At 35.4% G+C, this 13,216-nt stretch overlaps 1 protein-coding gene across 8 annotated transcripts in view; it reads right to left on the bottom strand.

The window, feature by feature from the left end:
- The window catches only part of BBS9 (Bardet-Biedl syndrome 9), a 479,889-nt gene that overhangs the window by 226,737 nt on the left and 239,936 nt on the right, over positions 1-13,216 (bottom strand). For 7 of the 8 annotated variants that reach the window (XM_027574543.1, XM_027574544.1, XM_027574546.1 and 4 more), the window contains 2 exons: positions 10,344-10,516; positions 5,569-5,721 (listed from right to left, as the gene is read on the bottom strand). In XM_027574543.1, coding sequence (XP_027430344.1) covers positions 5,569-5,721; positions 10,344-10,516 — 326 coding nt within the window. Of the gene's footprint in view, positions 1-823; positions 1,074-5,568; positions 5,722-10,343; positions 10,517-13,216 lie in introns of those variants that run through there. The other variant, XM_027574549.2, reaches the window with a different exon arrangement.

Here is a 13,216-nt window from a genome sequence, read left to right as displayed (position 1 = left end):
AAGTTTGGGGTGGTTTGCTATAACAGTAAAATCATTAAATGATACAGGTAGTATGTTAGCTCAGCAGGAGAAAAATGGATTATGTAATAAGCAGGGGCTGAGACAACTCGCTCACCCTTTTTGGCAGGGAGATTAGATTCCCACTTAATTGCATAATCTATTCCAGATGGATTTTAAAAGTATATATAAAGAATGATAGCATAAAAATGCTAGAATAAATTATATGTTGCTATTCAGGTACTCTTGGCATGGGAAAGGCTTTCCTAGGTAGAGAAACTTAAAGGAAATAGATGGATAGATTTTACTATAGAAATACTTTTTAAACTTTAAATGTCAAGAAAACATAATAAAAGGCAAATGACAAATTTGTAAAACTTTTTTATACATGAAGAAAGATTACATCGCTTATATGTGTATTTTTATGCATGACAAAAGTATGATAAAAGATTGCCACCTCCTAATATACACAAAATAACAAGAAAAAGCTGAACTACCTGATAGACTACTGAACAGAAAATATACAAACATAAATCACTAGAGAAGAATACAAATGGCTAATTAACATTTTAAAAATATTCAATGTCACTAGTAAGCAAAGAAAGATAAAACAATAAAATTCTTTTTTCAGTTCAAAATCGTAAAGATCCAAACAATAATACCTAGAAAACAGACATTTTCATATACTGTTAGTGAAACTATCATTTGGTACAACATTTCTGCAAAGCAGTATGTATGTGTAAGTACACACACATGTGTGCACGCGCCTGCGTGTGTTTGTATGTGTGTGTGTGTGTGTGTGTGTGTGTGTGTGTGTGTGATGTTTTGTTTGTTTTTCCTCTAGGGAGACATTCAGATGAAACAATCAGGGATTCAGGAAGGACAGCCACTTGACCTCATGATCCTGATGTCCCTCCCCTTTTGGGATCCTCTCTGGAACCAAACAACACACAAAGGAGTGTGGGGATGTGCCTGAGGATACAGGATCTTCCTCATTCTTGGCTGAGGTCTAGATTTATGAGGTTGCCAGATAGCAGAGTTTCAGAAAGATGATGAATTATTATAACCTCTTTTGTCTGAAAAATGAATAGCATTGTTTTGAGATGGCATAACTTATTAGTCAAATAAAAATGAAGAAGAGTCCCCCAGAGTTGTAGTTAACATTTGTTGAGAGCTCATTCTGTACCATGCACTATTCTAAGCAATTTATGTGTTTACAGATTTCAGTCCTCATAACAACCCCATGAAAGAGGAAGCATGCTACAGGTGGGAAAACTGATGCTTAGGATGGGTTTTGTTTTCTCTTTGTTTAAGTAATTTGCCCAAGGTCACAGAGCCAAGACTAGAACACAAGCAAGCTAACTCTAGACATAGAGTTCTTAACCATTTTACTAGGACACATCAGATATGCCACTTTAAACCCTAAAGCACTTATTAGCATGTATTTAAAGGAAACAATGATGGATGTCTTACTGCAACCTTAGAAGCAGTGGCTTTCTCTAGTAGGCTCTTGTGGACCAGAATCAAAGGTACCTAAACCCCAAGTCATTCAAAGATCAGAGGCCTCCTTCATGGGCTCACTATGTAAGCTAGTGGTACCTGCAGTTTCTGCTAAACACCAAGGGCACAGATCTTATACGGCTTACCCTGGCCTTACCTACGTCTGCACCTGATGAACTGTTTACTTGAATGAGTATACTATACAAACTAATTCACATTACAGCCAAGTCAGTAATGCTTAACCATTTGTATATGAAGTACCTTGGTCTTCACTTCAGTTTGTCCTACGAACTTTATTAGAATCCATAACAGTTCCTAGACCTCCTAATACGTGTAAGACCCCCAAACTTCCTCCAGTTGTACATTTCTATATCCTATCCTAGCTGCTCAAAGACATGAAAGAAATTGCCTTCCTAGAGGAAGAACTCAACAATTATGTAAATAAGAAATGAAGAGAATTAAACTTTTCATGCTTCTGGACATACATTAATATTGAAAGAACCCAATTAATTCTTATGCCACTCAGAACATGATGGGATTCAACCTCAACAATGTTCTACCTGTACATAGGTATTTCAACAGATTATTATTTCAAATTTACATTGGCATTCACATATTCATAAAAAAAATAGAAAAGATTTTCTTAGTCAAGAATTTGCAGCTATAAAACTTTCCTAGCTATGACAGTTTACCTGAGTCCTCCAACTAAATTATTTAGGAAAACAGAAGAGAGTTTCCTTCAGTGGCTTTTGGGGATTTTAAAACAAACCATCCCAGTGATTCATGAGCCTGAACTCAAAGAATTCTCTACCAATCTGTTCTTTGTAGTGCTGCCCTTATCAAAAACATAGTTTCAATAAATTATATTAGTGGCAATAGAGAATTCATTCATAAAGCAAATATTTATTAAGCACCTATAATGTGGCAAGAAATGTATCATCCTAAGAATATAGCAGTAAATAGGCAAAAAAAAAATAGTTCTTGCCTTCAGAGTTTACACACTAGTTTTAGAAGGATACTGGCTTCTGCTTCTATTTTCACATAAGCCAATTATCACTGTTCATTAAATGCTAACAATGTAACAGCCTCCAGTTAAGTGCAATAAAATGTAAATCTTTCACTGGACAGCTCAGAGTGCTTCTCTCACTGTTCCTGGTTGAACTAAAGTGGCACTAAGACTCACAGAAGGACTAACAAAAAAAATTAAATGCTCCCTACACATGAAAAAACAAGGATTTTACACAGGTAACAGATCTAATTTTAAACTGCTATATTAGGAAAACACTTTAAAAGATCTACTGACAGTCATGCCATGGAAAGTAGGATCAGACTCTAGCATTGCTTATTATTTCGTGCATTTGGCTAATCTGCCAATTAAATCATGCCCCCTACCCAGGCAAAGTATAAAGATAAGAAAAATTTATACTAGGTACAGAAAGTATGTGATAGTGAAGTATGTCATATGCCTGTTTGGTCACAGTAGAGCTCTCCAAAAAGGATTTTTCTCACTGTTGACTCAACACTGAAACTACTATTAAGATCTGTTCTTTAATAAACTGTAGTTTGTCCATACTACAGAATATCTATATACTACATAACACACAGAGAGGTAGATCTATACATTAATATGGCAAGAGCTCTAGTACATACTGTTAGAAGAAAAATTAAAAAGTATACCAATACATATAGTACAATACTATTTATGGATTATTTTAGCCTCACAAAACAATACTTCATTTCTGAATGCAAAAAAAAAAAGTCTGGAAATACACAAAAATATAAAAGTGATTACATTTTTGAGGAGATGATCAAGGGCCATGATAGAGAACTTAGCACTGTGTATAATCTTACCATTTTCTTTGGGAAATTATATTCATGAATTAGCTATGTCATTAAAAGTTAACTAAAGAGAGTTAAAATAGAGAACAATCAATATCTCACTATAATTTAATATGAACATATAAAACTGAATAGCAAATTACATTAAAAGTAAGTCAAGTTCCTTATAGTATTCATATCTTTCAAAAGCTTATTCATTCTCTTTTAATCTAAAATGCATAGAGACTTAAAAATATGGATTTGAGCTAAAACCCATGGTTTTGATCATCTTGTCTGTATTATAAATCATGGAAAAACCCAACACCAAGGCTAAGCAAAAAAAAAACCCCACAAAACAAAAAACAAAAACAAAAACCCCTAGCACTTTAAACATATAAAATACTAAGGAAGTCTTGCTATATAGAAAATATAGAAAGCATTAAATCAAATATCCTCACCAAATTCCTTTAAACACCCTCCGCCATTGTGTCCACAAAAAATGTAAGGTATCATTAAAGACAAGAGTCAGCATATCTTTACCCCAAGCACAGCAGGTATGGCCTAAGAATGAGATAGATTAAGTCATCGAAGAGACATGAAGGGAGAGGAGGAAAAAAAGAAAGGAAATGAAAAACAAACCAAAACAAAAAGTGTACTTAAGAGAGAAAGAAGGGTGGGAGAGAAAGAGCATTACCAATGCCCACTGACTTAGGAGTCCTAATTGCTCCGGCACAAAGGAAACTGGCTGTCTAGATTTGTAACACAATTTACCAAGCATTTCCACATACGTCAGCGAATAGAATCTTTGTAACAACATAGCATTTATCCCATTTTATGGAAAGAAAGTGAAGCTCTGAGAGGGTCAGGGAACTGACAAAAGCTACACAGCTAATAAATGACAGAACTGGGGTCTTTGAACTCCAAGCCCTGTGTTCTTTCTAGTACCCTACTGCTTCTACAGACTGTTCCTCAAATTGCTTCTAATTTTCACATAACCATGAATATTTCAAGAAATAACTGTATCATCAATACATTTATTGATGTCTACATGGTAAGCTATTCTTCTTTTTCAGATAACTGAAAAAAAATCTGATTTGTCCATTCAAAATCAACAGAATATAGTAGAGGAGGGCAGTGGGAGTAGGGGGCGGCAATAAAAGGCAACATGAGGGAGTTTTGTGGTGATGGAGCTGTTCAATATCTTGAATGTGGTGGTGAGTACATGAACCTACACATATGCTAAAATTGTATAGAACTTAAAATACACATACTCATAAACTAGCACAAGTAAAATTATGAAATTCTGAATAAAATCCATGGATTTTATCAATGTGAATATCTTGGTTGTGATATACTGTAGGTTTGCAAAATGTTAGTACTGGAGGAAAATGGGTAAAGGATACATGACATTTATCTGTATTTTTTGTTATAACTGCAAGTGACTATATAACTATCTCAATTAAAAAAATCAATTAAAAAATGAACAGAATACTCATACCACCAACACTGATTTTGGAACAGATTAATGATATTACATAGAAGCATAAGAAGACGTGTAGTCATTCAAAGCTGACTCCATTATAGTGGAACTGGCAGAGGTTTTACCCACAAAATTTTAAATTTTAAAAATTATTATTTCAAGCCAGAGATGATAATTTTGAACAGCTTTTGGTGACATAATACCGTAAGAATGAGAGTCATATCACCCTAGCCATGCAAAGGGTGAATCATTGATGGAAAAAAGAATCAGGAAGAGGAAGAAACAAGTCTTTTGGAACTAGAACAAAAAGCTGTTTAAGAATTCCTTCTCAAAACATCAAATGACGTAATAATGGAAGTGTAAGCCAGTTGCTCAGTAGGACAAGTGGGGAATCATAGTGATAATTATGAGATGCACCAAGAATTATTTAATAATAACACCAAGCATAATAGCTACTATCTATCAAGCACATACTATGTGCCTGGCATTGTGCTGCCGGCTTCTTCACATAATGATCAAAAACCTTCACAATAACTCTGGGTAAAATGTGGAGACTGATGAATCTTATGTAAGTTGTTCAAGATCAATAATTAGAAAGTTGCAAAGCTGGACATTTGAACCCAGGTTTTCCTGACTCTAAAGCTTATGTGCTATTCACTGCTCCACAGTACACAGGAAAGAAATACCTTATCTTGATATTCTAATACATGACTCTAGGGCTAGGGATAAAAATTATATCCAGTAGTGGAAACTATCATTGATATCATATTTACCTGCTTGTAAGTTCCATCTAGCAAGGTGTCCAGGTGTTGGAGGGGGGCAGGTGTTTTATCTTTGAATCTTGTCAATAGTCGGCGTTGAATGGCCCGAAATTGTATGGCTCTTTCAGATAAGAGTTCTTCTAATTTTTCACCATTTATCCGCAACTACAATAAAGAATTTCTTAAATTCAGGTTAAATGTGCACAAAAAAACATTTAAAGTAAGAATACAGGCAATGCCAATTAAAGCTTGAAAGAGAGTAATGAAGAAATTTAAATTGAAAGAGAGTAATGAAGAAATTTAAATGTATTATAAAGTTAAGAGAATTAAAACTGTTATATATGGTACATGAATAGATAGATACATAGATAATAGAGTAGGATAGGTCAAATGGAAATTCAGTAAAGATGACCTAGTATCACTAGGGAAAAGACAGATTATTTAATAAATGTCCTGTAATAACTGATTACAGAGACAAAAGAATAAGAATTTCTCCCCCAGTCTTTACAGCAAAATCACTTGGAGGAATAAAAAGTTTAGACACAATAAAAGTACTAGAAAAATTAGAATTTTTAAATAATCTTGGCATGAGAGAGACCCTTATAACTCAAAGCCAAAAGCCAACACCAAAACAAATTATGTAATATATGGTGATTAACATAACAATAAAAAAATTAAAAAAAAAAGCCAAAAGCCAGACACATACACACTCACACCTCTGATAAATTCTTAACTAAGGAAAAAAAAAGAATTCTATACAGTTAAAAAAAAAAAGAAAAATATCATAAGTAAAGTGACAAGACAGCAAACTGCAAAAAATAATAGCAATAACCAGAGACAAAAAGTCAAGCCCATATCTAGAAAGCATCTAAGAATCAAAGAGAAAAGGACCAAAATCCAATACAAATCAGTAAGAAAAGTATCAATCAATAGAAAAAAGGGCAAAATTTATAGAAAAGCTAATACAAATAGCTCTCAAATATAGCCTTTGATCTAGCAAGCCCATTTCTAGGAATTTATCCTAGAGGTATGCTTGCAAAAAGTAATGTACATACAAGGATATTCATTATAGAATTATTTGTTCTGTTGTATTATAGTAGGATATTATTAATAATTAAAATACCCAACAATAGGGGGACGGGTTAAATAATAAAAAAGACTACTTTGCAGAACTACTTAAGTACTAATATGCAATGTTATCCAAAGATGCACGGAATGAAACAAAGCAAAAAGCAAAAACAAAAACAAAATACAGAATAATAGTATGTGTAATAAGCTACCATTGATGTATTTTTTATTTTTTATTTTTTTAAGATTTTATTTATTTATTTGACAGAGAGAGAGAGAGATAGCAAGAGCAGGAACACAAGCAGGGAGAGTGGAAGAGGGAGAAGCAGGTTTCCCACAGAGCAGGGAGCCCGATGCGGGGCTCGATCCCAGGACCCTGGGATCATGACCTGAGCCGAAGGCAGACGCTTAACGACTGAGCCACCCAGGCAACCCCCATTCATGTATTTTTTAAAAAGAAATCTGTACATTAACATAGTTGTGACTGCATATAATAGTTCTAAAAATATACACAAGAAACGGGACACCAAAATTTGCTTCCAAAGAGGAGACTGAGTGGCTGGAGGATGAGAATCAAAAATAGACTCTTTTTACTACAACTCTTCTCATAACCTTCGAATTTAGTACCATTAAAATAAAAGAAGCTAGTGAGAGTCATAGAGTAGAAGGAACACTCCATGAAATCAGATTATGTGAATTGCTAACTCAACTTTACAAAACAGTCATCAACTAGTCCTGAAATAAATAGCATTTTCTTCAGAAATCAGGGGCACCTGGGTGGCTTGGTAGGTTAAGCATCCGACTCTTGATTGCAGCTCAGGTCATGATCTCAGGGTCATGAGTTTCTGCCTGCTTAAGATTCTCTTTCTTCCTCTCCCTCTGCCCCTACCCCCCTGCTCAACCTCGCTCTCTTTTCCCCCTCTCAAAAAAAAAAAAAAAAGTTCAGAAATCAAACATATTACAGTTTACATTTCTTATATCAAACCAAACTTCCTTTTCAGTGTATGCATTCTCCAGACACATGATTAAAAAAAAAACTTGGAATTTTATTACTGTCTTTTAATCCCATTTTCAGAAGCACTAAGTAACTAAATCAAAGACTATTCTCTTGAAGGGAAAAAAAAAACACTTTCATGACCAAAAGTTAAATATTTTTTTAAATTACTAAATTTTTAAAAAAGAATATTAGCCTGATTATTAATAATACACTCTTTTAATAATATAATTTCCAGCTGTAATATTTTATTTACTAAATTCATGAAACAAAAAAATTTTAGAAGACACTTTCAATACTGACTAACACATCAGCCAGGTTATCATTCCATTGAATGTGTAACCAAACATCAGTGATTGAAATGTTTTCATGTGCCAGAATTTCAACATTTAACAAATACTATTGATCTCAGGGCCAAGCATTGCTCTAGGTGCTAGAAATTATAGCAATGACTAAAACAGACAAAAATTTCTGCCTTCATGGAGCTAACACTAAGGGACACTTGGATTCCAAAAGCCATCTTAATTCAAAGATTAAAATCATATTTTTTTTAAAAAGCAGAGAGTGGGGCCAGAGAGAAAGGAAGTATAATGATGCTCCTTTTATTTTTTTAAAAGATTTTATTTATTTATTTGAGAGAGAGAATGAGAGATAGAAAGCACGAGAGGGAAGAGGGTCAGAGGGAGAAGCAGACTCCCTGCTAAGCAGGGAGCCCCATGTGGGACTTGATCCCTGGATCATGACCTGAGCCGAAGGCAGTCGCTTAACCAGCTGAGCCTCCCAGGCGCCCTAATGATTCTCCTTTTAAACGTAGTGTAACAGGGGCGCCTGGGTGGCTCAGTCATTAAGCGTCTGCCTTGGACTCGGGTCATGATCCCAGGATCCTGGGATTGAGCGCAGCCTAGAGCCCCGCCTCAGGCCCCGCCTCTGCTCAGCGGGAAACCTGCTTCCCCCCTCTCCCACTCCCCCTGCTTGTGTTCCCTCTCTCACTTTGTCTCTGTCAAATAAATAAATAAAATCTTTTAAACAAACAAACAAACAAACTTCGAGTAACAAATGGAAGTGCCTGTAGTTCATCTTGTTCCCTAAACCCCTCCCAGAAAGAAAATGCCCCTGATGTGGAAACTCCAGGGATTTACCAGCCAGCAAATAAGGGCAAACTGTATGTCAAATTTACAGTCAATCAGAATCTAATATTTTGTGTCTTAAATATCACAAATACATAATTAATATAGTCTTTTTGTGGACTCTTCCATAAACCACTAGAACCCAGTTTTGCACAGTGAAGCATGAATTTTTCTAAATATATCCTAGAGGATTGCAAAGGTTCTCAATCCTTAAAATACCTAAATATATTTCCCAAATGTCAATTTTGGTGCCATGATTTGGCCAAAAGCATACTATCCTACAAAATACTATCAGCACAGGGGCGCCTGGGTGGCTCAGTTGGTTAAGCGTCTGCCTTCAGCTCAGGTCATGATCCCAGGGTCCTGGGGTCAAGTCCCACATCAGGCTCCCTGCTAAGCAGGGAGCCTGCTTCTCCCTCTCCCTTTGCTGCCACTCCCCCTGCTTGTGCTCTCTCTCTCTCTCTGTCAAATAAATAAAATCTTTAAAAAAAAAATACTATCAGCACAGATGAAAGATAACCCAAGTAAGTTCAATTTATTTGATAATGACATGTTATTTGTCATTAAAATTTTCTCTTTATGTTCACACTCTACTAAAGAAAGAAGTCTTTATAGGTTAAAGTCAATGTTCTTAGAATGTCCAAGGGATTAAACAATAGGTAGAATGTTCACATGACATGATATATTCTCTCTGTCACGTACATACCACACATCGTTTATAAACTGAAATGCAAAAACCTATTGATTCCTTAAAAAGCAGTTATGCTAGAGAACCAATGCTTCCTTGAATAATGTTCAAAATCCTTTTGAAATCCCCCTCCCCCCTTTGTAACTGCCTACAGAGTCTACTTATGGGCAAATAAGTAAGTAGAATCTGGTGATTTTTTTTTTTTTTAACACATGAGATTTTTTAAACAATGACTGTCATTTGTCCAGTTCACTTATAAAACATGACCCCTATTTCCAAATATCAAATCAGTCTTCAAAGAATGAAGATTTTATACCATCATGATACTCAGGACAATTAACACAGGCTCTTCCACAGAAGAAATGCAAAAAATACTCGGGTAACACAGTCACTGTCAGATCTTATTTGTTTAGACATTTAATCATTCAGCATTTACTAAGTGCCCATTGTGCCAGAAACTGAAGAATATTTTATGTGGCTAACCCTCATTCAGATGCAGAAGTTCTGGTGTGCTTGTTAAAAAAGAAAAGGAAAAATCACCTTACTTTATAATCACACCTCATTTATGGCCTGCTAGAATTAGTTAGCCAAATGGCTGCCGATAAGCTCAGTTTTAACACTGGGTTATTGGGGTCAAAGGTTAAGTCCCCATGTGGGAGAATTAAATCAGCTCTGTTCTGAAGCCAGAACACATGTTAGCTCCAGGCAGCCACTCTGTTAATATCTGCAAGTGACCACAAACTGGGCAAGAGGGCAGGAACAGATACACAAAATCTACCATCCACATAAAATAACTACTTGAAGCACTAGATTTAATAGCCAAGTACACTAGAGTTCTTTCCTCTGTAGCATCTCTTTCTCTGTCATATATAGAAAAATTGCAGGTAATATGAGTTACGATCGTACACACCTCAAAATGATGATCAATCAACTCAAAATATTCTTGAAGGGGCATAGATCCAGAAAAAGAACAGGCAAAATCTTTGATTCCCTGTTTTTCAAAATATTCTTGAAGGCGGATAATAAGTTCATTTGTTATGAGCCAAAGATCTTCAAACTGTTCACTCTGAATACGATACCGTTCTAAGAGAGAAAAAATAATTAAGGAAAAACGCTTATTAACACATAATTACTAGCTGAAACTATGTGAATTATCACTAACTCTGACATAAATACCCAAACAAAAGACGTTTTTTCTTTTTTTGGAATACAAATATGATTTCTACTGCTTTATTGCAGTTTTCTACATCAACCACTTAACATTTTCAAATTTAATTCCAAAGGTTTGCGGTCACAGTAGCAAGCTGTAGAGTATGGTCCTTTTCCCTATGTTTCTTATCACAGGTTTCGATATAATAAAAAAACCCAAATTTTAGTCGAAGGAAGGAAGGAAGGAAGGAAGGAAGGAAGGAAGGAAGGAAGGAAGGAAGGAAGGAAAGAAAGAAAGAAAGAAAGAAAGAAAGGAAGGAAGGAAGGAAGGAAGGAAGGAAGGAAGGAAGGAAGGAAGGAAGGAAGGAAGGAAGGAAGAGAAAGAAAGAAGGAAAGAAAGAAAGAAAGAAAGAAGGAAAGAAAGAAAGAAAAAGAATGAAAGAAAGAAAGAAAAGGGGAGGAAGCAAGCAAGCTAGCTTTGTTTACAAGGTAAGAAAAAAGTCATTGCAAAAGTATAATCTGGTATTCATGAATCTGTTTCAGAATTTTGATGTGAAATAAAACTTATTCTGTAGAAAGTCCCCCACATCCTAGACATTGTAGCCAGCTTATATCCCTGTAATCATGATCAAAGTTTTCTATTTTTCTAATAGTTCTTTTATTTATATTTGTAATCAGACTCTTCCCTAAATATAAATCTTGTTGCCCTCCATTAGCTGAAACCTCAGCTCCAAGAAAGCCCAATTCCTATCCATCCCCTACCCTGATTTAATGACAACAATGATGACAGCGGTAAGAGTAACTACATTTATGATAAGAGCAACTATTATTTTTTGAGCACCAACTATGAAACAAGCACTATGATCGCAACAATCTCTTTTTAATAAAAAGGAAAACTACACACAGAATTTCAGAGACTCATCAAAGGTCACAAAGCAAATTAAATGTCAGAGCTAGAATTCATGATATATATCCTTTTTCCCTGTCTAAATCCTACCTATTCTCCAAGACCTGGCTTCGGTCCTACCTACCCCAAGAAATCCTTATTTCTCTACCATCCATAGCAGCCTAATATGTACTAGGCACTGTCTCGAGCACTCTGCAGTCACTCTGGTTTAAACCTCAATACCCCTATGGGGGAAATATTGTTATCCCCATTTTACAGAAAAGTTTAAATAATCTGTAAGGTCATCTAGCCAGATAGTAATGGCAGGGATTAGAACTCTAGCTATTAATCCAAAGATTAGCTATTAATCTTAACCACATTACAATACTGTATCTCTTTGAATTTATATAGAGACACAGTATGTCTACAGTTTACTATGCACTTAACCACATATAACCATGCATTTTTTAAATTAACTTTTAATTTTAGAACAGTTTTAGATTTACAGAAAAATTAAGAAGATTATACAGGGTTCCCACATGCCCTTCACCCAGTTTCCCCATTATCTTAATTATGGTACATTTATTATGATTAATGAATGCACACAGATACACTATCATTAACTAAAGTTAATGGATTACAAAAGTTAGGTGGATTACACTGATTGGTTTTCAGGCACTGAATCAGCATTGCATACCTGGAATAAATTCCATTTGGTCAGGGTATGTACTTTTTCTTATTCCTATTTAACTTTCCAGATGATTATATTCAGTTTCTCCAAGAGATTGTAGACTTTGAGATTTAGAACCAATTCCTCTAGTCTATGTGATTTACAAGTTATTGAGCATCTATTATGTACAATTTCATAAGGAAAGAAAAGTTGGGAGTACAAAGATGAACTCAGTCTCCTTGCCTAGGGTGTCTAGGGTCTTGCTAAGGTAGCATGACATGTGGACATGTGAAATATTTATTATATTCCCCATGGTACCTTGACAAATTCTATAAATATATGTCATCTTTAAATTGGCATTAGGACTTCAATTTGTCATCCTCCATCAGAATTCAAAAATATATCTCCTCTCATTCTCCTAGTCATCTCTCTTTCAATTACATAAGGAATAAAATATACTGGGTATGCCTCCCAAAGCGTATGGCAAACACCCTGATGTTCTCTGCTATCATATCATTTCCCCTGGAGTGTCCCCCAGCCCTCCCCTCACCCTAGTCTTATTCTGGATTCTAATTTCTACCCACAGTGTTGATCAGATGATTTCCTCATTTCTCCCATCAAAGAGAATAGGGCTAAGGTCAGATATCACAGCTTTACCTTTCTTTACAAATGTCACTGGATGGTTAATGCTCTAAGAACAGAAAGAGCAAAACTGTGGTGGGGCAGGAGTAAAGAGGTAAAAAAAAAAAAAAAAAATTATGATGACAAAATACAATATTAGAATTCTGCAAATCTCGGGTCCTATCCAAGCTAAACTTGGGACCCAACATATTAATCCCAGACTGGTATTCATTCACTCTTTCACTCATTTCCATAACTCAGTGCAAGATACTGGGGATAAAACCATGAATAAAGCAAGAGCCTCTGCCCTTAAGGAGTTCACTGCAGACCTGGAAAGATGGAGTGATGGGGGAAGAGTAAACACTGTTTCTGCCATCACTGATTCAGGGATACTCCATGAAGGTTGACGTTGCCACAAAAGTGCCAGGACTTCCCCACAAGGGATACATTCCTATTT

The sequence above is a fragment of the Zalophus californianus genome, chromosome 12 (assembly GCF_009762305.2).
Source record: "Zalophus californianus isolate mZalCal1 chromosome 12, mZalCal1.pri.v2, whole genome shotgun sequence".
Taxonomy (NCBI): Eukaryota; Metazoa; Chordata; class Mammalia; order Carnivora; family Otariidae; genus Zalophus; species Zalophus californianus.
Note: the sequence above shows the minus strand (reverse complement) of the source record. Positions and strands in the feature narration are given on the sequence as shown.